Source organism: Diabrotica virgifera, chromosome 4 (assembly GCF_917563875.1).
Source record: "Diabrotica virgifera virgifera chromosome 4, PGI_DIABVI_V3a".
Taxonomy (NCBI): Eukaryota; Metazoa; Arthropoda; class Insecta; order Coleoptera; family Chrysomelidae; genus Diabrotica; species Diabrotica virgifera.
In genome coordinates this window covers 118,919,573-118,943,047 of record NC_065446.1, presented here as the reverse complement: position 1 = coordinate 118,943,047, position 23,475 = coordinate 118,919,573, and the positions used below count along the sequence as shown (strand labels likewise).

The window sequence follows — 23,475 nt, the reverse complement described above, 5'->3', positions numbered from 1 at the left end:
GAGATACATCAATGACTGTTTTGACGTTGCTTCCCGGGGAAATGCTACACATACACATACACATACTAACTTAAAGCTGTGTAAGATAAAATTTAAAGTGTTTTATTACATACCGAAACACATCACTCTCATTCATAACCTCCCAAAACGTTCTCTCCTTAAACCTTTGAAAGTTATGTCGCCTGGTTTACTATACAACTTTTCTTTACAAGTTCTTCGCCCGATTTGTTATTTTTAGCTGTAAAAGATCATTATATTTTGGTTTGAATGAAGTTTTTTTTTTCAAAACTTCGGGGTGACTTTGAAGGGCGCTGTCAAAAATACATTTTCACAGTGACAAGCTATTGGCACATTATAATGCTAAATAATCAGTAGGGTCACTCTGCGAAAATCCTTTGTTCTCTATGTTCCATTTTGGTAACAATGTCACCAAATTCATCAAAAATTTTAGTCCTTCGCGTAGCTGAATGACAGCTAGCGGCATCGACGTTTGCCGTGATTGGTCGTTATCGTCACGCATTCAAAATTTTGTCTCAGTGGAGTGGATTGCAAAAATGGAACGGTCAAAATTTGAGAGTGAATTAATTGATTGTTTAGCATTAAACCAACGAATATACAGTGATGCGAATAACTGGCCAAATAGCGCAAAATATGGAAAACATAATACATTGTGAAACAAAAAGAGATGAAACTAGTGGAGGTGGAAATGATCGTTATAAACGTATAAATTAACATTACATTACATAGTCGTCTATTTAATGTAATGTTACAGTATTAGTGCGGCAGATTCGTGAAAATATTATAAGAATTGTGCATTTAATGATAGAAGCATATAATTTGGACCACACATACTACACATATAAAGGTTCAAAATTAGATACGAGGCCATCTCAGATTTTACCTTTTACAAAAATGGCGGCCATTCAAAATGGCGACGATACATATGTGACTAAAAGCACGATAACTTTTGAACTAAATGTCCAACTTCAACCAAATTTGGTATATAGGTTCTTTTTTTATGTATAAGATCGAGGTCTTGAACCGGAAGAATCTGTTCAGAAGGTGTGTTTTTTCTGATTTTTTATGTAAAAATATGTTGTTTTTTTTTCAATTCTTTCACCCTGTATATATTAATTCTTCAAAAAGTTACTACCACCATCGAAAAGAGCGTAAAAATATTTTTTAGGAAATATTTTGAACTTTTTAGTTATGTTAATTACCATTTAATAAATGCATAACTTACCTTCACATGTAGCTATGTGCGGCAGATTCGTGCAAATATTATAAGAATGATTGTGCATTTAATCGTAGAAGCATATAATTTGGACCACATATGTTACACATACAAAGGTTCATATTTAGGTATGAGGCCACCTCAGATTTTGCCTTTTACAAAAATGGCGGACGTTCAAAATGGTGACTATACATATGTGACTAATAGCACGATAACTTTTGAACGAAAAATCGGATTTCAACCAAATTTGGTATATAGCTTCCTTTTTTGACGTAAAAGATCAAGGTCTTAAACCGGAAGAATCGGTATATCAGAGATTGTGTTTTTCGTGATTTTTTATGTAAAAATATGTTGTTTATTTTTTTAATTCTTTCACCCTGTATATATTAATTTTTCAAAAAGGTAATACCGGCGTTGGAAAGAGCGTAAAAATATTTTTTAAGAAATATTTTAAACTCTTTAGTTATATTAATTACCATTTAATAAATGCATAACGTATCTTTACATGTAGGTACTACCTATGTGCGACAGATTCGTGCAAATAATATAAGAATTATTGTGCATTTAATGGTGGAAGCATATAATTTGGACAACACACACTACACATACAAAGATTTAAATTTAGATATGAGGCCATCTCAGATTTTGTGTTTTACAAAAATGGCGGGCATTCAAATGAATCTGCTGCACATATTTACATGTGAAGATACGTTATGCATTTATTAAATGGTAATTAACATAACTAAAAAGTTCAAAAAATTTCCTTAAAAATATTTTTACTCTCTTTTCAATGGCGGTATTATTTTTTGAAAAATTAATATATACAGGGTGAAAGAATTGAAACAAAAACAACATATTTTTACATAAAAAACCAGTAAAAACTTAACTTCTGGTAAGCCGATTCTTCCGGTTCAAGACTTCGATCGTATTCATCAAAAAAAGAACCTTGATGCCAAATTTGGCTGAAATCGGACTTTTCGTTCAAAAGTTATCGTGCTATTAGTCACATATATATAGTCGCCATTTTGAATGCCCGCCATTTTTGTAAAGGGCAAAATCTGAGATGGCCTTATATCTAAATTCGAACCTATACATGTGTAGTATATGTGGTCCAAATTATATGCTTCCACCATTAAATGCACAATAATTCTTATAATATTTGCACGAGTCTGTCGCACATAGGTATATGTGAAGATACGTTATGCATTTATTAAATGGTAATTAACATTACTAAAAAGTTCAAAATATTTCCTAACAAATATTTTTACGCTCTTTTCAATGGCGGTATTAACTTTTTGAAAAATTAATATATACAGGGTGAAAGGATTGAAAAAAAAACAACATATTTTTACATAAAAATCAGGAAAAACACAACTTTTGTTAAACCGATTCTTCCGGTTTAAGACTTAATCTTATACATCAAAAAAAGAACCTATATACCAAATTTGGTTGAAATCTGACTTTTCGTTCAAAAGTTATCATGCTATTAGTGACATATGTATTCGCGGTGTGCAAGTACTTGGAAGGGAAACGAGAAACGACCGTGCGCGAGTCGCGGAGAAATATTGCAACTATCTTAAATAATTCATATTGTCAATTGAAATTGTCAAATTGACGTATATTTCATACCTTCTGTCATTGAAGCAGAAAAATTATATATTGCTCCACAATATTGATATGATATGCAATTATTATATAAAGGTAAATTTAATTAATTGTATTTTGAGTGCAGTACTCCATTTTAATAACTAATTTTATTTACTACATACAATTGTTCACGTTTTCATAACATAACCTGAATCTTATTTTTTCTTCTTACTATTTTTTTGGACTATGGCCTTGACAATTATCCAGTAACCAGGACTAATATAATTGGCCAATATAATTAAAAGTGCGAATAAAAGTACAGAGCGAAGAAATAGGGGTCGCTTTGCCGAACTTGCACGGTCCCAATAGTGGCCATTTTGAATTCCCGCCATTTTTGTAAAAGGCAAAATCTGAGATGGCCTCGTATCTAAATTTGAACCTTTATATGTGCAGTACATGTGGTCCAAATTATATGCTTCTATCATTAAATGCACAATTGTTTCACATATCGGCTGCACTATATGTTACGTATACAACCTTTAGACGTTTGTGACAGAAGTATTTTATAAAATTCTACTGTCACAGTGACAGTTGTCATACTCCTCTGATACACCAAAAGGTGGGAAACTATGTAATTTAATGTTAATTTATACTTATTGTTAGAACTTTTATCACGTTGAGCAGATGGGACGTGAATGATTTAAAATTCCCTCATCTTAATTTCCTCGGCATCCTGTATGATTTATAATTTTTGAAAATCTCAGGTGTTGATGGGAACGATATTTATTGTCGTTTTCTGTGCTTCTTCGATTGATAACTTATTTTGTTTTTCGGTAGATGGCTCTAGTTCATCCGCGGCATTTCGTTCTTTGCAATTCGGAAAGGCCCAAAGCATGGTACCTGGGGAAATCGGAGAGAAGAGGATATGGGACTACTGATGAGGAGGAAAAAACCTCCGAAACCGGTATAGACTCTTCCTGCACTCTCCGATTTAACCAGAGTATTATGCAGCTGCTGCATTTTCGTGTTGCAAAGAAATTGAAAATGTTTGTACATTTTTAATTCATTTACTCTTTTGTTGAGTAGGTACTAGGGAATTTTTCTTGTTGGAACTTTTACCATGCTGAGCAGATGGGACGTGAATTCTTTAAAATCCCCTCATCTTAATTTCCTCGACATCCTGTATGATTTATAATTTTTGAAAATCTTGGGAGGTTGTAACCAAAGAAAGTATTCCACCTGTTGTCAATCTGATGGTATGGGAACAATATTTATTGTCGTTTTTTGTGCTACTCCGATTGATAACATATTTTGTTTTTAATTTATACGATCATAATGATCATTTCCTCCTCGACATCCTGTATGATTTATAATTTTTGAAAATCTTGGAAGGTTGTAACCAAAGAAAGTATTCCACCTGTTGTCAATCTGATGGTATGGGAACAATATTTATTGTCGTTTTTTGTGCTACTCCGATTGATAACTTATTTTGTTTTTAATTTATACGATCATAATGATCATTTCCATCTACACTAGTTTCATCTCTCTTTGTTTCGCAATGTATTATGTTTTCCATCTTTTGAGCTATTTTGTCGGTTATTAGCGCGCTCATCACTGTATATTATATACTTGATTAAACTGTGCCGAGGATATGATTATTCTATATTATTGTTATCCGCTGTGAGCTCGTAGGTAGAGGGGATATTTACAAGTTCGTGAGCGCCAGTAGTGACAAGCCAGTGGACTTTTGCTGGAAATTTGACATAAATGTCAAAGTGAATAATTTAAAACATTGAATTTAAAAACATTAATAAAAAAATATTAGTTGGCCAAAGCCGTGGCATATATTTGTACCTTAAATATACTTACGTTTTAAATACTGAAATTTGTTTTTTTTTAACATTTTGTAATATAATAAGTCTATTAATCTAGCGCCATCTACACGACAATTGTGAAACTATCTGAAGGAGGAAAGAAGTAAACTAATATTCCAGCATTAGTTTATAGGCCGATCAAAGAAAAACCTGACCCCAAAAAAAAATAAAGGAAGGATGAAAATTTGGGAATAGGTAGTTGAAATTGTCTATTATTATACATATAACAGCCATAGCATAATCAATTTTAGTATAACAAGAAAACAAAAAAGGAAAAATATTCAGAAAAGCAAAACGTACATTTTATTACTCTTTAGGTAAGATTTTTGGTATTACTAATAATTTTTAAGTTAATTCCATAAACAATTCCATTTTTTTTTTCAAAATTAAAAAAAAAGTTTTATTTTAAACCCAATTTTTTTCAAAACTGAGCACGTTGAACCAATGAAACTTATAGATAATATAAACAATACATAAGTAAAGTAACTTGTGAAGCGGTTACGATTAATTTTATGTGGGAAGCTAATTAGGGGGTGATTTTCGCGATTTTTGTACCAAAAAATAAAAGGGACCAACAATATTTTGAGCGTAACTCACTTATTTTTAATGTTAAACACTTTACAAAAGTTGTAATGAATTTTCCCCGAAAAGTGTCCTGTTTTTTGGTTATTTCTCATTGAAATATTCGATTTGGAAATTGACGAAGAAGAACCTACTTTTCATTAGCTACAACTCTGCTTATACTGGGCCTGCATACCTCACGCGTACACCATTTTTTTTTTCAATTTTTTATGAGCTATATTCTTTACTAAGAATATTTTTTCGCTAGAGTACTTACTTTTTGAGTTATCTGCGAAAAACCGTCCATAAACATGTTTTGTTTTTGTTAAAAATGAACATATTCACTCGCAAATAACTCGAAAAGTATTGACTTAGTGAAAAACTCTATAGAACAAAAGTTGCTTAGAATTAGTCATTTTATCCAATTCCGGGCCTATTTTGAACGTATATTTTTTCACTCACGAGAAAATATTTTTCACCCCGTAATTCCCAATTTTTGTAAAATGGAGGGGATGTAGAATTGTAAACTTTTTCTTATATAATAATAGACAATTTCAACTACCTATTTCCAAATTTTCATCCTTCCTTTATTTTTTTGGAGGTTTTCGTAAAATTTTGTGTTCCCTGATCGGGCTATTAATTACATAAAATACAATTAAACTGTTTAAAAAATATATATTTCATTAAAATCATATAATAGACAATAATTATTTGCTATTATTCGCAATACTTTTCTCTTTTCTCATTAAATTTCCAGCCGAAATTGCGTTAGTAATTCACTAGTTGGCAATACCAGCGAAGCTCAGAACGAATAGGGCTTTTTAACGCTTCTCATTTCGTCGGCCTAATGTGAAAAGTGTAAGTCCAAAATACCTGATTTTACAGGAGAGACAAAAACTAACTGCATAAGTAGCTTTTTAGGTAGGTAGGTACTGTACTGTTCACTGTAGGTACTCACCCGTTTACCGTAACTGCATAAGTAGCTTTTTAGCTTTTTAGGTAGGTAGGTACTGTACTGTTCACTGTAGGTACTCACCCGTTTACAATGAAAAGACTTTTTATTGTATAAACATCAGAAAAGCATCGATACGTTTAAACGGTTTGGCCACTAACACGAGCGAACTTGTGGGCCTTGTGCAGATTTCATATGGTTTTCAAAACTAATGGACTTATGTAGATTTCATTTTTACAATTTTAGCAAAATCTGGTAAACTATATTAGAAGAAAACAGAGCCGTACATAGCTTTTGGATAATGCTATTGCTAACAGATGCCATCGAAAGTCTAAAATTGAATAATTTGGACTTATGCATTTTTCATATTAGGCCGACGATTTGTTTAGGGCTTTTGTCATTTGACATATTTATATAGTATTAATATATCTACGTCATACTTTATTGGTATATACCAGTTATACAAACCAAAGATGTATGACGTAGATATATTAATATTATATGACATACGACAAAAGCCCGAAACAAATGAGTAGCGTTGAAAAGCCCTATTGTAACGATTTGAAATTGTTTTCTTGTGGCATGTCTAATTTAAGTATTAGGTTTAAATGAGATTAACCCAAAATTATTATTCGTGTAAAGAAAATTTCATTTTTATTTAACTAATGTTTGACATTTCGATTTCCACTCCGGAAATCGTTCTCAAAAAAAGAAAAGTATTATTCTGAAAAATTCTGGGAAGATTTTATAACCTGAATTTTTTTTACGTTATGTTTCTTTTCAAACAATGAAAACAATTTCTCTAGATCTTATGGGTCATAGCAATGCATAGGGGTATCAAATTCTGTGTGTTTTTGTGTATCGCAGATGTGAGTGTTGAAAATTAAATTTTTAATTTTGTCCATTGTTGTGTTTTGTAATCCATTGTGTGTGAGAGTTTCGATTATTTGTTCTTCGACTTCCCTCTATTCTTCTATTGTAGTAGGTATCCTGTCCAAAAGCAAGCCAAACACCACACAAGAAGTAACACAAAGCCCGCATTATATAAAGAAAATCAGACCGAACAAATAAAGAAAAGAAGGACAGGTTGTATATTAATGCACCCTATGTAACCTACATCTGATTCTTATGGTTGTGCGTCACAGTGTTGCCATACTTTTTTTTATTTCTTTCATAATTTCAATCAATGTTAAATGTACCTACAAGAATAATATAATAATAAAAACGTTTAAATTGAACCCGATTTTGAAAAAATGTGAAAACTTTGAATTATCCACGTCCGTCTGTCTGTCTGTCCGTAAACACAACTCCTCCGTCATTATAACAAGTAGGATGACAAATGAGGTGTCGAATGAAAGCTTATAATCCAAGGATGGTACTAAGGTGAGAAATTTGACCTAGGCTGCCTGTCTGTCTGTCCGTCCGACCTGGTCATCATTCGCAAAACTGTCTTATATTCTAAATAACAGAAAATACATCCAATACCTAAAAACAAGATTCTTCAATAAATGTAAATACTCCCTGTCCTCATATATGGCTCTCAGACCTGGACGTTTATAAAAGAAAATATGAAAAGAAATAGCAAAGACAGAAAGATCTATGGAAAGACAAAAGCTGAACATTAACATTAAAATAACAGACAGGAAAAGAAACGAATGGATCCGCAACAAAACGAAAGTGAGAGATGTCTCAACCCAAGTAGCAAAGCTTAAATGGAAGTTCGCGAACCAACCCTAAGGCAAGAGGATGAAAGATGGGCTAAGATGATTATACATTGGAGACCGTGGAATCACAAACCAAAAAGGGGAAGGCCTCAAATGCGATGGTCAGACCTAAAGAAACACGCCGCGGGTCAAAATGGATGCAAAATGCCTAAGATAGAGAGGCATGGAAGAAGGAAGAGGAGCCCTATGTCCAAGGATGGATGTTTAGGGCTGATTAGATAGAAGAAGTTAATAGAGTCAGAGACGCACCATCTATAATTAACTACATAAAATGACATTTTCATTACAATCGATTGTGGTTTAAACCCATATAAAATAATATTTAATTTAAACACGCCATAAAAAACAGTTTGACCCCCCACCACTCACCAATATTTATTTCCATCAAATGTAATCATTTTCTAAACATTACCCAAAAATTTACATTTTTTTTGTAAATCAATATTTATATTTTATCACCTTTCAACCAATAATAAGATATATTTTATTCTTGTGTATTATTTTGCGCAGTATTTATGTACTTACGAGTACAACAAGAGTTTATCTTTGTTTTTATCATGCAACTGCGATTATTATATTATATAATAGTATTTATTTTTGTCGAAATTATCCAAGGTACATAAATAAGTGATAAACAATATAGCATATAAATCTTGTAATGGCAAGTATGATGGGACTAACTCAATTTCGCACCGATAATAATTATTATCAACTTCATTGATGATTAAACACCTTGAGAAAATTAACTCGTCACTTTGTTATGGTAACGGTATAAATATTATTACACTAACAATGAAACAAAAAATGGAAATAGACTGAAATAATAATAAATGTTTATTTACTTTCAAAAAGGGTACTAAGTCTGGATCCCGCGTATGAAAAAAAAAGTAAAAAGTTGATTAATAGCAAGTTGAAAATTTGTTAATAGCTTAAGGGTGTCTAGTCGGATAAACTTTAATATATGGGAACACTGTAACGGGGGCAGTTTTAATTGTGGAACAGGTTAAAAATTTGGAACGGTCAGACCACGAAAACGGCACATGTTCAACTCATTAAAACGCCCATTTGGTGATAAATAGCAGTCTGATTTTTGCATGAGAGTTTAATCTCTGTTCGGAGAGTTTAAGTCTGTTCTGTCGGACAAAATACATGTGCCGTTTTCGTGGTCTGACCGTTCCAAATTTTTAACCTGCTCCAAAATTAAAACTTCCGCTGTTTCAGTGCTCCCATATATCAAAGTTTGTCCGAGTAGACACCCTTAAGCTATTAACAAATTTTCAGCTTGCTATTAATCAACTTTTTTTTCATACGCGGGATCCAGACCTATACAATAGTGAGTGGATACACGAAAAGGCGAAAAACTCGGGTTCGTTCTAAAAAATGTTCCCATGAGATTTTTTCTCTTAATAACTTTCATAACCCCAGGATAAGTTTCTAAAGCTCGCTCATGTCAAAAGGGGTCCTAATTTATTTAAACAATATTTTTAAATAAATTGTAAAACTCAATTTTTTCTGTCGCTACATTTTTTTTGGATTATTCTGAACAAAAAAGGTCTCTCATATTTTTTCTCTGCAGTTGATCGTTTTCGAGTTATTTAAAAACAATTTAAAACTAACAAAATCGAAAAATCTCGATTTTCAAAAATGTAAAACATAAGTAAAAATGTTATTTTTGAAATCATCAAGTTCCTAAATTTAAGTTCAAACCTTCTTCTATCAGTTCCCTATGAGGATTTTGGACTTATTTTATTTTAAAACTTCGTGTTTTAATAATTAAATTAAATAAAATGTAATCAATAAAATTTTAATTCAATAAAATAAGCCCAACATAGAACAAGGTTTGATCTGGAATTTAAGTACATGGTCAGTTCAAAAATAATATTTTTAACTTGTGGTTTTGAGTCTTGAAAGTCCTCATTTTTCGTGTTTTATTTTCAGTTTTAAGTTGTTTAGAACTCTAAATCGATCAACTTTAAGAGAACAATAATTATAAGAGACTTTTTTGTTCACAATAATCCAAAAAAACCTAATAAAAGAAACCTTTGTACGGTCCGAAAAAAAAAAGTATATTTACAATTTGTTAAAACATTTTTTTTTTAAAAATTAGGAGCTCTTTTCGGATGGGCAACCTCTTGAACCTTCTCCTTCTTCATGTGCCTCCTTTTCATATCTAATTCAATTATACATTGTAGGTCAGTTTGTCTTGTATTTCCTGTATATTGCTGATGATGGCTCTTGTAGAACCGAAACGCGTTCAATAAAGATTTTTAACATTTAACTTTTTAATAAACCTTGTGGTACATTCTTAGAGTCGAGTACTTACCTCTAGACCACATTTGTGAACTATGGATACTTCCTTTTATGGTTAAAAATGTATTATTAGCATACTGTAAAATTTTTAAGGAAATAAATAAACATGAAAGGAATTCCCTGAAGGACCAAAGATTTTGCACAGGGATTCTCTCTCTCATTTATTTTATTAAAATTATGTGATCATAGTACTATAAGGCGTAGATTTAAGGCATATCTGGGTTAACAAAATAAAAGTTCACAAAAGCCTTGGCATGATTTGGATAATCATAATATTACAAAAATAATGGAAACAGAGTTCCAGTTTCTTCATACATAAGATACACGATAAAAATTTGTTTTGACCAAATTAAATAAATTTATTTTTCTTATCTACGTTTTATACATCTCTTATAAACAATTAATTATTTTGCGAACAAAGTATGTATAATTATGTTTCCCAATAGATTTTTCTGCATTAGGAACTTTAACAGTCATGAGTCATGACGTTTCCTTCTAGTCTTAAGGGTCGTTTTCACGCTACGTCTTATTGTACGTTTTGTGTGTCATGCAAAACGTACGACAAAACGTACGTTTTGTCAAGTGTACAGATACATATTAACGTTTTTCAAACAAGGTGTTCAATCTTCGCAACAAAACAATCGCGCGACTACAAATCGCACGTGGAGTCCGGCGCTTATGCTTTTCCCATCATATCTTCGATCTGACCTTGGATTTCATTTCGATTCATTTCATTTCTTTATATACACTGAACAAAACGTACGTGTTGTCGTACGTTTTCCATGACACACAAAACGTACGACAAAACGTACGTTTTGTCCAGTGTAAAAAGGGTCGTTTTCACGCTACGTCTTATTGTAAGTTTTGTGTGTCATGCAAAACTTACGACAAAACGTACGTTTTGTCCAGTGTATAATGTGGCGTGTAAACAGCAAAACGTACGTCTTGTCGACACACAAAACGTACAATAAGACGTAGCGTGAAAACAGCAAAACGTACGTCTTGTCGAATCGAAAAAATTAAATCCGCTTATTGACAAAACGTACGTTTTGCATGACACACAAAACGTACAATAAGACGTAGCGTGAAAACGACGCTTATAATGTGGCGTGTAAACAGCAAAACGTACGTCTTGTCGACACACAAAACGTACAATAAGACGTAGCGTGAAAACAGCAAAACGTACGTCTTGTCGAATCGAAAAAAATAAATCCGTTTATTCACAAAACGTACGTTTTGTCGTACGTTTTGCATGGCACACAAAACGTACAATAAGACGTAGCGTGAAAACGACGCTTAATATAAGAATGATCCCAAGATTTTCTTCTTGGTGAAGTATTTTAGATAAGTATTAATAGGTTTTAATTATTTAGCATTATTTTCAGAAATATCCCTTGAAATATTTCAAGTTTCTTGAAATGCGAAGCGTATGTTCCACTCCATGCTAGATTTGCATATCTTAACCCCTTAACGAGCCATTTATTTCTCCAAAAACTATTCCAAAAAACTGATTTTTTTTATTAATGCACTTGCTTCTTCACTTCTTGCAGAATTCAAAAATGTCATACAATGTTGATTTTTTACTTTGTTGTGTTATTTTTTTAACGGTTGAAAATATGTATAATAACTATACCGAGATATCTCGCTGATGGGTTTTGGTTAGATAAATAATATATCCTTCAATAACCTGCGTAGTGATGAGCAAAACAAGAACAAGACCAGGCTAGTCTTGGTCTTGGTCTTGTTCTTGCAAGCTTGGTCTTAATCTTGGTCTTGCAGCTAAAAGGCAGTCTTGGTCTTGGTCTTGCACTAGCCGGTCTTGTTCTTGGTCTTGCTGCAAGAGTCTTGCTGGTCTTGCTTTTTGGTAGTAATAACCAAACAATTTCGAATAAAATGTACATTGAAATAAATAAAATGTGAAGAACTATATTTTTTCCTTTAAAATTTTAAAAGAATGTAGAATGTAGTTTCAAACGGATACCAATTTTAACATTATACATTTACCTAATTATTTCATTAAAAAGTATGTTTCAAATAAGTATAAAGGTTTATTTTCAAATTTCAGTTTTAAGTTGAATTGAGACACAACCTGCTTTTTATACATTCAATAGCATAATATACATGTATATTTATAATAGCATAATATAATGTATATTTACCATACCTATTTATATACCTAACATAATAACTAAACCTAATGGGGAGTTATAAACGCTTAATTCTGTAATTTGTTATCTTGCAGTTCTTTAATTTTATTTAAACTACATTGCTTTCGTAAAACGAGTTATTCGCATATTTTTGGATTGAATGCCCATTATGACATTTAAAAAGTTCAAAATATTCCGATGTGTGTAGTAAAAACTAGAATTTAAAACACACTGAAATGATTCGCATGCATTTCAAGTGCGGCACATACTATTTGTAGTACTGGCCCTTTCTGGGGAAAACCTAGATTCTTCCAAATAGTTTTCAACTATGAAATCAGTAAAATTCTTTACGCGTTTGCCATCCGGGATTTTCACAAATAATTCAACTTCTCACTTTCGTTGATTGTAAAAAATTAATCCAAAAAATAATTTTAAAAATTTCCCCGTATCGGAATTTTTGTCATTATATTCAGAAACTGAACCTAAGCTTTGGATTTTGCGATACCAAACTTGACACATTAAATCGACAACCAGTTATTTTTTATTCAGGCCACAATGCTTTCACAGCATTGTGAATCCCTTTTCAAAATCTATTATGATATTTTTTGGTAATAATTTTAAATTTAACGACCTACATTTTTCCTCGATTATGCGGAAAGAATTGAAATAAGTGTCAGTATTTTTATTAGACAAAAAAGCGAAAACTACTGGTACATAAAAACCGTTTTTAATGGCATTTTTTTTAATTGGATTACCCTATCTACATAATATCATATGTATAATTACATTTTTTGTCTTACAAGTAATTTCAAATGTCCTTGAACTGTCACCTTTTGAAAACTTGCCTTCTGTACACTTTGAAGGTTTAGAAAATGCAAACCGTTTGACTTAATCAAAACGACTTAAAAATATAACCAAAATATTATGTATTTTAAAAATTCGATATTGTTTAAGGTTTATTACAATGTCAGTATATATTGTTGAACTAAAAAAATAAAGTTAAATAATAAAAAACCAATTTCGCAAAAAAGTGCAAGAGTCTTGCAGGTTGGTCTTGGTCTTGAGTAGTCTTGCAAGGTTTGGTCTTGGTCTTGGTCTTGCAAACCAAAAGGCAAGACCGAGACCGCAAGACCAAGACCAGTCTCGCTCATCACTAAACCTGCGAGCAAAAGGGTTTGCTGTCTACCTTGCATAGAGCATTGTATGTACGTTTTTCATCTAAAAGCAGACTAGACAACAAAAGAGTCACTTGATAACATTTCACTCCGGAGGAGAATACGGCGGATATATCTTGCTCAGAACTGCCATCTGAATATTTCCTACCCTGGCTAGAATTCATAATGAATAAAATAACGATTCAATTTTATAAAATGTCTTTACGTATTCACAACCAGACGCAGCACGTGTTGTTTACAGACTGAGATCGTTTACAAGCCCCCCCCCCCATAAAACCTTATAACAACTACTCCGTCTAAATTCGTTCAAATTCCGAAAGCTTAGCTCGAAAGAACGAAAAAAATCGCGTAAAGGACATCGCACACATCTTATGGAAAATATAACGTCACTCAAATTCAATAAAATTTATATGAATATATTCGTTTCAATTTAACGATCAATTCTTATCATTGCGCCAACTCTTAATTTTCAATAATAAGAGCAGAAATTGATATAAATCAATCTGAAATCAAATGGGTAGGTACATAAGTTAGAGAGAGAAAAAATATTTTAAAATACCCAAATTATAGTTAGTTCATAAATCTTCTCGAGCTCTTAAGCATTTTATTATAATAGTTTCACTAATCCGCTTAGGCCCAGCGGGGTTTAAGCTGTTTTGAATAGCACCCAGAGCAATAGTGATTATAACTGACACGTGTATAGACTCCAAAAATGTGATTTCGATAAACTTTAATTGCAATTTGCGCCGTAATTAATCATAATTAAGAGTTGGCGCAATGATAAGAATTGACAGTTAATTTAAAACGAATCTATTCGTATAAGTTTTATTGAATTTGAGTGACATTATATTTTCCATAAGATGTGTGCGATGTCCTTTTCACTAAATAGCTCAAAACGAGATATCTCGGGTTGGTTATTGTAGATACATTAAGTGCAAGACGAATTATCTCGGGCTAGTTTCGGGGTTAAGAGGGTAGGCGTAAAATCTTGGTCTGACTTAAAAACTGTATACTATTGATTGATAGAATCTCGTCTTAAGGGGGTAGGCGCAAAATCTTGGTCCAATGCTATTTAAATGCATTCATTTTTTTCGAATCCTGAGAAAAATAATAGGTATTTTTGAAAAATTTAAACGTTGAATGAAAGATTACATTATTAGCGAGGGCCGAAAGTCCCTTAGAATAATCAAAATGTTTCTTTCGAATAAAATATTTGAAATTAAAAATCACACTAAATTTTCTCTTTTTTTTACCCCTGTAACTTATTATAAACATTATAGAAGTTTTCAGGTACTTTCGGCTCTCGTTAATAACGTAATATTTCATTCTGCGTTTAAATTTTTCAAAGATACCTATTAGTTTTCTCAGGATTCGAAAAAAATGAATGCATTTAAATAGCATTGGACCAAGATTTTGCGCCTACCCCCTTAAGACGAGATTCTATCAATGAATAGTATACAGTTTTTAAGTCAGATAAATTAAGAATATTGCTGACATATCGAAATATACAATAAGAGTTTTGCATACCATATCCTATTTTTTCCTACTTTTGAATATGTATGATTCTTCCTTATATCTAATTCCGTAAAGTCTTCTCTTTCTGCTAAAATTTTTTTCAGTTCGTTCCAAGAAATAGTGGTCTAGACTAGTCTAGAGAATAACTGTATGGTCAGCAAAACAGATAATTTTACCATTTATTTCCATTCCTGCAATATACATAATAAAAAGTATGGTACCTAAGATAGTACCTCGAGGCACACCATATTGAATTTTTTCTTGGCTCTTAGTTGTGTCATTAATTTTGACCATTTGCGTCTTATTAGTTAAGTAACTTTATACATAATAGTAAGTGTGGTGCACCTCTTATTCCCAGATATTTCAAAGTATCCAACAGCTGTTAATATCTTAGTATCAAATGCCTTGGATAGATCCAGAAAATAGCTAATGTAGAAAAACTGTTATCAAGCATTTTGTATACATAATCAGTTACATATGTTATAGCATAGGTAGAATATCCCTTTCCTGCTTTCCTGTTTTGATAGGACAGTTGGTTAGATTTCCTAGTTCAGACTGAATTTTTTTTTTGTTTTCCGTCTGTTTGGTTTGAACAGGAGGTTGCATGGACCACAACAGCTTTGTTGTATAAATTCGCTTGTTTGTTCTATTTTAAGTATTTCACTGGGTGTGTAGACAGAGTTCTTCTTCTTCTTCAGGTGCCATCTCCGCTACGGAGATTTTAACTTTTGAGGCAGTAGCTCTAAATAGTTATTTTGAGTTGCATCCAAACCATTCTCTCAGGTTCGTTAGCCATGAAATTCGTCTTCTTCCGATGCTTCTTCTGCCATCTATCTTTTCTTGCATTATGAGTCGCAGGATGCCATACTTCTCGCCCCGCATCACATGTCCGAGATACTGTAGCTTTCTTTTTTTAGTTGTAAGTTCAACTTCCTCCTCTTTACCTATTCTTCTAAGTACTTCATTGTTCGTAACTCTATCTACCCAGGAAACCCTCATAATTCTTCTATAGGTCCACATTTCAAAGGCGTTATGTCGTCTCATGGTGTCTACATTTAACGTCCATGATTTCACTCCATAGTATAGTACACTGTACATATACGTAACATGTTGTTAGGCGTGCTTTAAGAGCTAATGTTAAATCTTTGCTAGATAGGACCTTTATCATTTTCATAAAATTAGAACTAGTGGAGTCAATGAAGGTGGATATGAGTTATTACCTCAGATTTCGTTGAACCTCCATCGATTTTCATAAAAATTGGTGTGTGGTTAAAGGATACCTCAAGGAACAAAGGTGACATAGTGCCAACTTGCGCTTTTTGCATTTTAGGGGTGAAATACACCCATTTTTTAAAAATTATTTTTTAGATTTCTGAAAGTGCAGTCACTGTAAGTTTTCACTTCCTATTTCGTTGAACCATCATCGATTTTCATGAAAATCGGTAAGTAGTTAAAGGATACCTCAAGCAATAAAAGTTATATAGCATCAACTTGCGCTTTTGCATTTTAGGGGTGCAATACACCCCTATTTTTAAATTGTAAAAAATGCAGATTTCCGCATTATGGCGCAAGTAATCTTTAATTAAGAAAAATAAATATTTGTTTTATAATTATGTGCATGAATTACATTTTTTTTTTTAATTTTTAAAACCTTATAGTAACCAAAAATCCGAAAATTAACAAGTCGAAAATCACGAAAACCTTATTCTTCTATATTTCTGAAAGTGTAGTCACTGAATGTTTTCACCCACGATTTCTTTGAACCTTCATCGATTTTCATGAAAATTGTTGATTAGTTAGAGGATACCTCAAAAAACAAAAGTGATATGGCACCAAGTTGCGCTTTCTGCATTTTAGGGGTGAAATCCACCTTTTTTTTTTTAATGATAAAAATGCAGATTTCAGCATTCTGGCTCAAGCTATCTCGTTTAATTAAGTAAAATAAATATTTTTTTTACATTTATGTGCATGATTTATAATTTTTATTAATTTTTCAAACCTTATAGCAACCAAAAATCAGAAAATTAGCAAATCGACAATAACGAAAAAAATTATTCTTTTATATTTCCAAAAAGGCAGTCACTGAAGGTTTTCACCCCTGATTTCGTTGAACCTCCATCAATTTTCATGAAAATTGGTAAGTAGTTAGAGGATACCCCAAGAAACAAAAATGATGTGGTACCAACTTGCGCTTTTATCCTGGGGGTGGATGTTACCCCTTCTCATGGGTGAACACTATTTTATTAAAAATAACCCCATAATTAGATAGAGGAGTAAATTCTAAGCAAACTTTCTTTTATCAAGTTTATAAATTTTTTATTTAAATAATATTTCATAATCTAATAAAATATTATTGGTACAGTAAAACCTGCCAATAACGGCCACTAAAAACAGAAAACAATTGGCCGTTATAGAAATGTGGCCGCTAATGCTAGGTTTCCTTTTCCACAAATACATAAAATATAATTGAAAATTTATTTATTTTAGTAATTAAAGCAAATCTAATTAAATATAATTCTACAAACAAACGGAACATACTAAAACACTACAATATAAAACAATATCTATACGAAAAAACAACTACAAGAAAAGCAGAATTTTTGTTTGTTTTGCATTTTTTTAATATAGGTAATACATAATATAAAACAACATACTATAGCTACTACGAAAAATACGCTTATCACTAAAGTATCGTCGTGCTTTTATGCTATATTCAACAAAACCAACTTGGTACGGCCTTTAATTAGATATCGCAAATCACTTTGGCTGATTTTGTCTGCATATATATTATGTGTGAAGAATCCCTTTTTATTGTGAGACTGGATATAGGACATTTCTCAAGTATGAATTCACATTCATGGTATATCGTTGCTATACAGGGATAATAATCTGTGCAATGTTTATGGTACAGGCTACGTTAAATATGAAGTAAATGTGGAAGATATACACTGGTTATTCATTTCAATTGAATTTGATTGTTTTGTAATCGTTTACAATATTTAAAATAATTAAAGACATAAAGTTAGGGATTTCAATAATAAATTCAGTTCTCACTGGCAGGGTGGGAAATAATAAAGTGCCATACAATAGCATTTCATTATAATGCTCATTACAGGCTGCTCCGTTTGAGAAAACTCATACTCTCAAACTTTGAGAAAACACTCATTCAGTTTCGACCAACCCTGTATTAGCTAAAATTAAACGTTTTGCTAGATTAATAATTTTTAACAATAATAGACTATATTAAAAATCACTTGAACATAAATTGATTTTCTGATGTCAAATCACTACAATTATACAGGGGGTGAATATTGCTATGAAATTTGAAAAAAAAACGTAATTATCTTTTAAACTACTTCGTATAACATCACAAAACCTGATATTTTAAGAAATAAAACATAGAGGAGAATCCAAAAATGTAAAAATATACAGGGTGTTCCATTAAACAAAAGATAATTTTGTTTCACCCTGTCAATATGGGTGGCCCTGTATATTTGGAAATGTATTTAAATTCTGATATTATCTATGCCCCAATCTCACCCAGATAAACTTTTTTCGTATCTCCTACAACAAACGACTAATTGGACTTCCCACAACCTGTATACATACAAAATCTCCGCTATAAAATTTTTTCAAAGAAAATGTTATTGGTTTTTTAAAAATAACTCAGTTAATTTTTGAAATATGAGATTTATCCAAAAACCATTACAGATCTAAGTAAACGGTCTATAACACTGTATTAAACATAATTTTCTAAATCCTTTATTTTTTTTTTAAATACAAGGTGAAATGGCCCCGGTTACATGGTTCTCGCAGTAAAATTTAGGTTTTAAATGTTTCTATCTCGGTTATTTTTTGTCGTAAAAAAATATTAAAAAAAGAAAAAGCTTAAATAAAGTTAAAACTAAAATTTTTTTCTCTACCATTTTTTTAAGTATATCGAGTATTCTTGTAGTTATTATCAAAAGAAAATGAAATTCACGAAAATTTGAAAAATTCTAATTTTTTTTAATCGTATTTTTTTTTTCAAAAATATGCATTCTAAACCGGTCAAAATTGTTGAAGTTATTATTCATGTTAAAATAAATAAAGTTTTAAATGGGTTACTATAAATTTTAATTATTGTGGAAATGACGTATGTTTCATTTTTCATTCTTCCCTAAAAAATCTGAAAGGGTCCTCTTATTTCCATCATAACTTGCTTAATTTTTTTGCTATCGACTTCTTATATAGCTTTTTGATAGTTACCTTTAAGTACTTTATTAAAATGTTTAGTATCTATATTTAACAAAGTGCATCGTTTTCCTGTTATTTGAGCTTGAATACTAAGATTTGAGTACTCGCGGAAAAAATATACATTCAATTGCATATAACTCACTTTGTGTATGTAATAAAGGATTTTTCGAATAAGGAGCTTATTTATTTTTATATTATCTTCGATTTTGGTAATAACAACTTTTTTAAAGAAACTTATGGTTTTTGAGTTATTTATGAAAAACTGCTTTAAAACATGGATTTTTTTCAGGAAAAATCAAAACTTTTGATCTTTAATAACTCAAAAACTATTTTAAAACAAATTTTTAATAAAATAATTTCCACCCCCGAGAAGGGGTGGCATCCCCCCCTCAGGGTAAAAGCGCAAGTTGGCACCATGTCACCTTTGATTCTTGAGGTATCCTCTACATACTTACCAATTTTCATGAAAATCGATGGAGGTTCAACGAAATCGGAGGTGAAAACCTTCATTGACTCCACTAAACGTGCTTTTTTGATTCTGACTTTTATTTCTGCAGTGTAGTCATTATTTTCTGTTATAAGTGTTCCTAGGTAAGTGTACTTTTTTACTCTTTCGATCTGCTGGCCCTCTACTATCAAGATTTCGTTAGTATTATGGTTGTTTTTACTAATTTTCATAAACTTCGTCTTTTTGATATTGAGAGAGAGTCCGTACTCCCTACTACACCTTACTATTTTACTGATGAGTCTTTGCAGGTCTTGTAAATTATCAGCTATTATTACTTTATCAACTGCATATCTGATGTTGTTAACTAAGACTCCATTTACTCTTACGTCGACTGTTTCATCTTCCAGAGTTTCTCGCATTACCTCTTCAGAATAAGCGTTAAATAATAGAGGTGATGCAGCCTTGCCTGACTCCTCTCTTTATTTCCATTTTTACGTTATTTTACGTTATCAAACGCTTTATTGTAGTCTATAAAACAGACACATGGTGTTTAGCCGTTTGGCACATCAAGATTCACGGTTATATGTTGATGGTCATATAATTCAAAGAGTATCCAGTTTTAAATATAGTCCAGGGCAATAAGGATTTTCTCGGGACACTCAAAGATCCAGGTAGCTGACTACTTTTTTAGTTATTGTAGACCTATAGGAAGAAAACCTACCTGTGCTTGGAGGGGAGGGTAGGGGAGGGGGGAGGGGGTAAAGAGGACGGTTAACATCCAAGCATCTCTGTGTCAGCACGTTGAAGGAGAATAATGCCTCTCTGGTACCCATACCATTGCGGAACCCATAGACAGAGTTGTTTATGTATAATTTTCCGCCTTTAATTAGTACTTGTATGAAATATATAGAAATGCAAATAGCACGGGGAAAACAAGCCACGAATGCACTCCATGGAGTGATATGGAACAACACTCTAACCGAAAAAAAAAGGATCTAGTGCTGAATATTACCCTATAAGGAACGGAAGTATGACCAATGACAACAAAGATACGAAATATAGTATGAACAGTTGAATTGGAGTTTATGAGAAGGTGTCTAAAAATCACCAGGTATGATAGAATAAGAACAGAGGAAATATGAAACGGAATAGAAGTAGAATGCTCAATTACAAGAAAGTTGGAAAACAAAGCCCTGTAGTGGAACGGACATGTACAAAGAATGCCAGAGCACAGGTGGCCAAAGAGAATATAGGACTGGGATCTGCCGGGAAGAAAACGGAGAGGAAGACCTGCTATGAGATGGAAGACTCACATAAGAAATGCTATGATAGATAGAGACCTCAGAGATGGTGACTGGGAGAATAGAGTCCTGTGGAGGACGAGAACGGCGAACTCATAATGGGAAAAAACCGAAGAAGAATTAGAATTTGTTATGCGGTGTACTTACTTTGCTGATGTATCTTCTTAAAATTGCTGTTGTTTCATTTTGCTCTGTTGTCAAATTGTATGCTATATTTTGTACATATTATATTCGTTCTTTTCTTTTTTAAAATAAAATTAAAGATGTTGAAATAGACGAATGGATAAATTGAAACGGATCCCGCAAATTTCGTAACGTTTAAACCTCATTTGCGTTCAATATGTTTAATTACATAGGTTATTATATAAAATGTTAATAAAACCAAAATAATATAAATTTACAACATAAAATCAATTATATTTGTTTATAAACAGAGATCATATATTTTTAAGTGTCGATAAAGGTCTTATCTATCTATAAAATGCCGCTTATAATGTATCAGTTGTTTGACCAATACGAGAGCAAACACCTTCAGATCATTCACAGATCATTTGTTTTGCCTTTGGGATTTGGACTATGAATATTAATTAGAAAAGAACAATTATTACAATAACTTAAAAATGGAGAGGGGAAAGTAACGAACACTAACATTAAATAAAAAGAAAACGCCATGGTTTAGACATGTGAAGTGACTAAATGTGAAGAAAAGAACAAAGCTTTTTTACAAAACAGAACACAACAAACACAATAGACTAATCAGAAATGAAACGAATACTTTTGTCAGAAAAATAAAAAGAAAACACTGGGGTAGCTTCTCAACAGGGTTGGCAGGTTTAAACCAACTGGTTTTTTCTTAAAAAACCAGTTAGTTTAAATCTGGTTTTTTATTTTTATTTTTTTTACTGAGCCTCCAAACTGGTGTTTTTATTTGAAGTTTTTACTACAGCTGCCGCAAATGAAGAAAATTAAGAAAATAATTTCTATTTTTTAGTTTTGAACTTAGTTATTTTGAATATTATAACGTTTGACGATGTTTTTTGTTATATTAATTTTTTGTGTGTGTAAATAAAAATAAAAGTTGTCTTAATAGTTTTTTTCATTGTTTATTAGTTAATTTTATAAAATAATTTATGCTTGGTTGCACCAACAGATCTTAAGCTCCAGCTTAGCTAAGCTCTACTTATAGATAGGGCCTCCTTGAGTATCACTTACGTTGCACCATAATTTTAGGTTCTTACCTTATTATCAATTATATCTATTATTATATTATGGTATTCTTATTGTAATATACTATAATTATATTATTTTAATTCTTATGATATTCTCGACTTAAGCTTAAGATCTGTTGGGGCAACCGGGCATTAATCATTTTTAAAGTTTTTAGAATTATTATAGGTACTTTGTATCAAAGAAACCTGGTTTAAACCAAATAAACCTGGTTTAAACCAAATAAACCTGGTTTAAACCAAAAAACCTGTATTTTTGGTTTTTTTCGAAAAAACCTTGGTTTTTGCCAACCCTTCTTCTCAAAACAGATGCAACACGACTTCTACGGAACACAAAGAGAAATATGGAGAATCATCAAATGACAAAGAAAAGAGATGAACGAACTAATAAAAACGAAACACATTCAGAAGGAAACTTGGGCAGACTATTTTCGATCTCTGTTTGCTAAAGGTGACGATAACGAACTACCAACACCTGAAGTGACAACAAACGAAGAAATAAACATTGAAGAAGCAGATGTAAAAGAAGCATTAAGGAAATTAAAAAATAGAAAATCACCAGGAGAGGACATAATATCGAATGAACTCATAAAGTGCGGGGGGACAGATATGTCCAAACATTTGGAAAAACTAATCCAAAAAATAATAGAAAAAAATAGAATACCACAGGAATGGAGATCACATCCTAATACCTCTCTTCAAAAAGGAAGACATATCGGAACCACGGAGAACTATAGAGAAATTAACTTATTAAACACAACACTAAAGTTAACAACCAAAGTGATAACAAATAAACTGAACAAAATTATAATATTAACAGAAGAACAACAAGGTTTTAGTCGTTTTAGTTTTAGATCATGTACCGAAGCTATATTTAAAACGGGCTCCACACTCTCGGCGAAGTTACTTCGCCAAAGTTGTCCGAAGTGCCTCTCTACACACTCGTTCTACTTCGCGAGGAACACATACAAGCGGTGCGATACCGACAAAGATCCCTTTGACTCGGACGCGCCAGACCGACAGATTTCGGAAGTAGAACGAAGTTAGGCAAAGTTACACAAGGTGGCCGTCTACACTCTCGTACTTGTTGAACCTCGATCGACTTCGGCGAGAGTGTGGACGGCGTTTAAAATAAGGCAAGTGTAAGAGAAATCACTAGAATACAACAAACATACATATCTAACT

General features: G+C 32.0%; 2 protein-coding genes across 3 annotated transcripts in view; one reads left to right on the top strand and one right to left on the bottom strand.

Moving 5' to 3' along the window:
- Positions 1-23,475, top strand: part of LOC126883135 (acetyl-CoA carboxylase) — a 465,330-nt gene that overhangs the window by 119,976 nt on the left and 321,879 nt on the right. The window lies entirely within an intron of this gene.
- Positions 1-23,475, bottom strand: part of LOC114343388 (uncharacterized) — an 81,927-nt gene that overhangs the window by 53,557 nt on the left and 4,895 nt on the right. Inside the window, exon 1 of one of the 2 annotated variants that reach the window (XM_028294205.2) lies at positions 114-325. The exons of the other annotated variant lie outside the window; for it this stretch is intronic. Within the exon in view, the coding sequence (XP_028150006.2) occupies positions 114-136 (23 nt within the window). The 5' untranslated portion in view covers positions 137-325. Of the gene's footprint in view, positions 1-113; positions 326-23,475 lie in introns of those variants that run through there. 2 annotated transcript variants of the gene reach the window in all.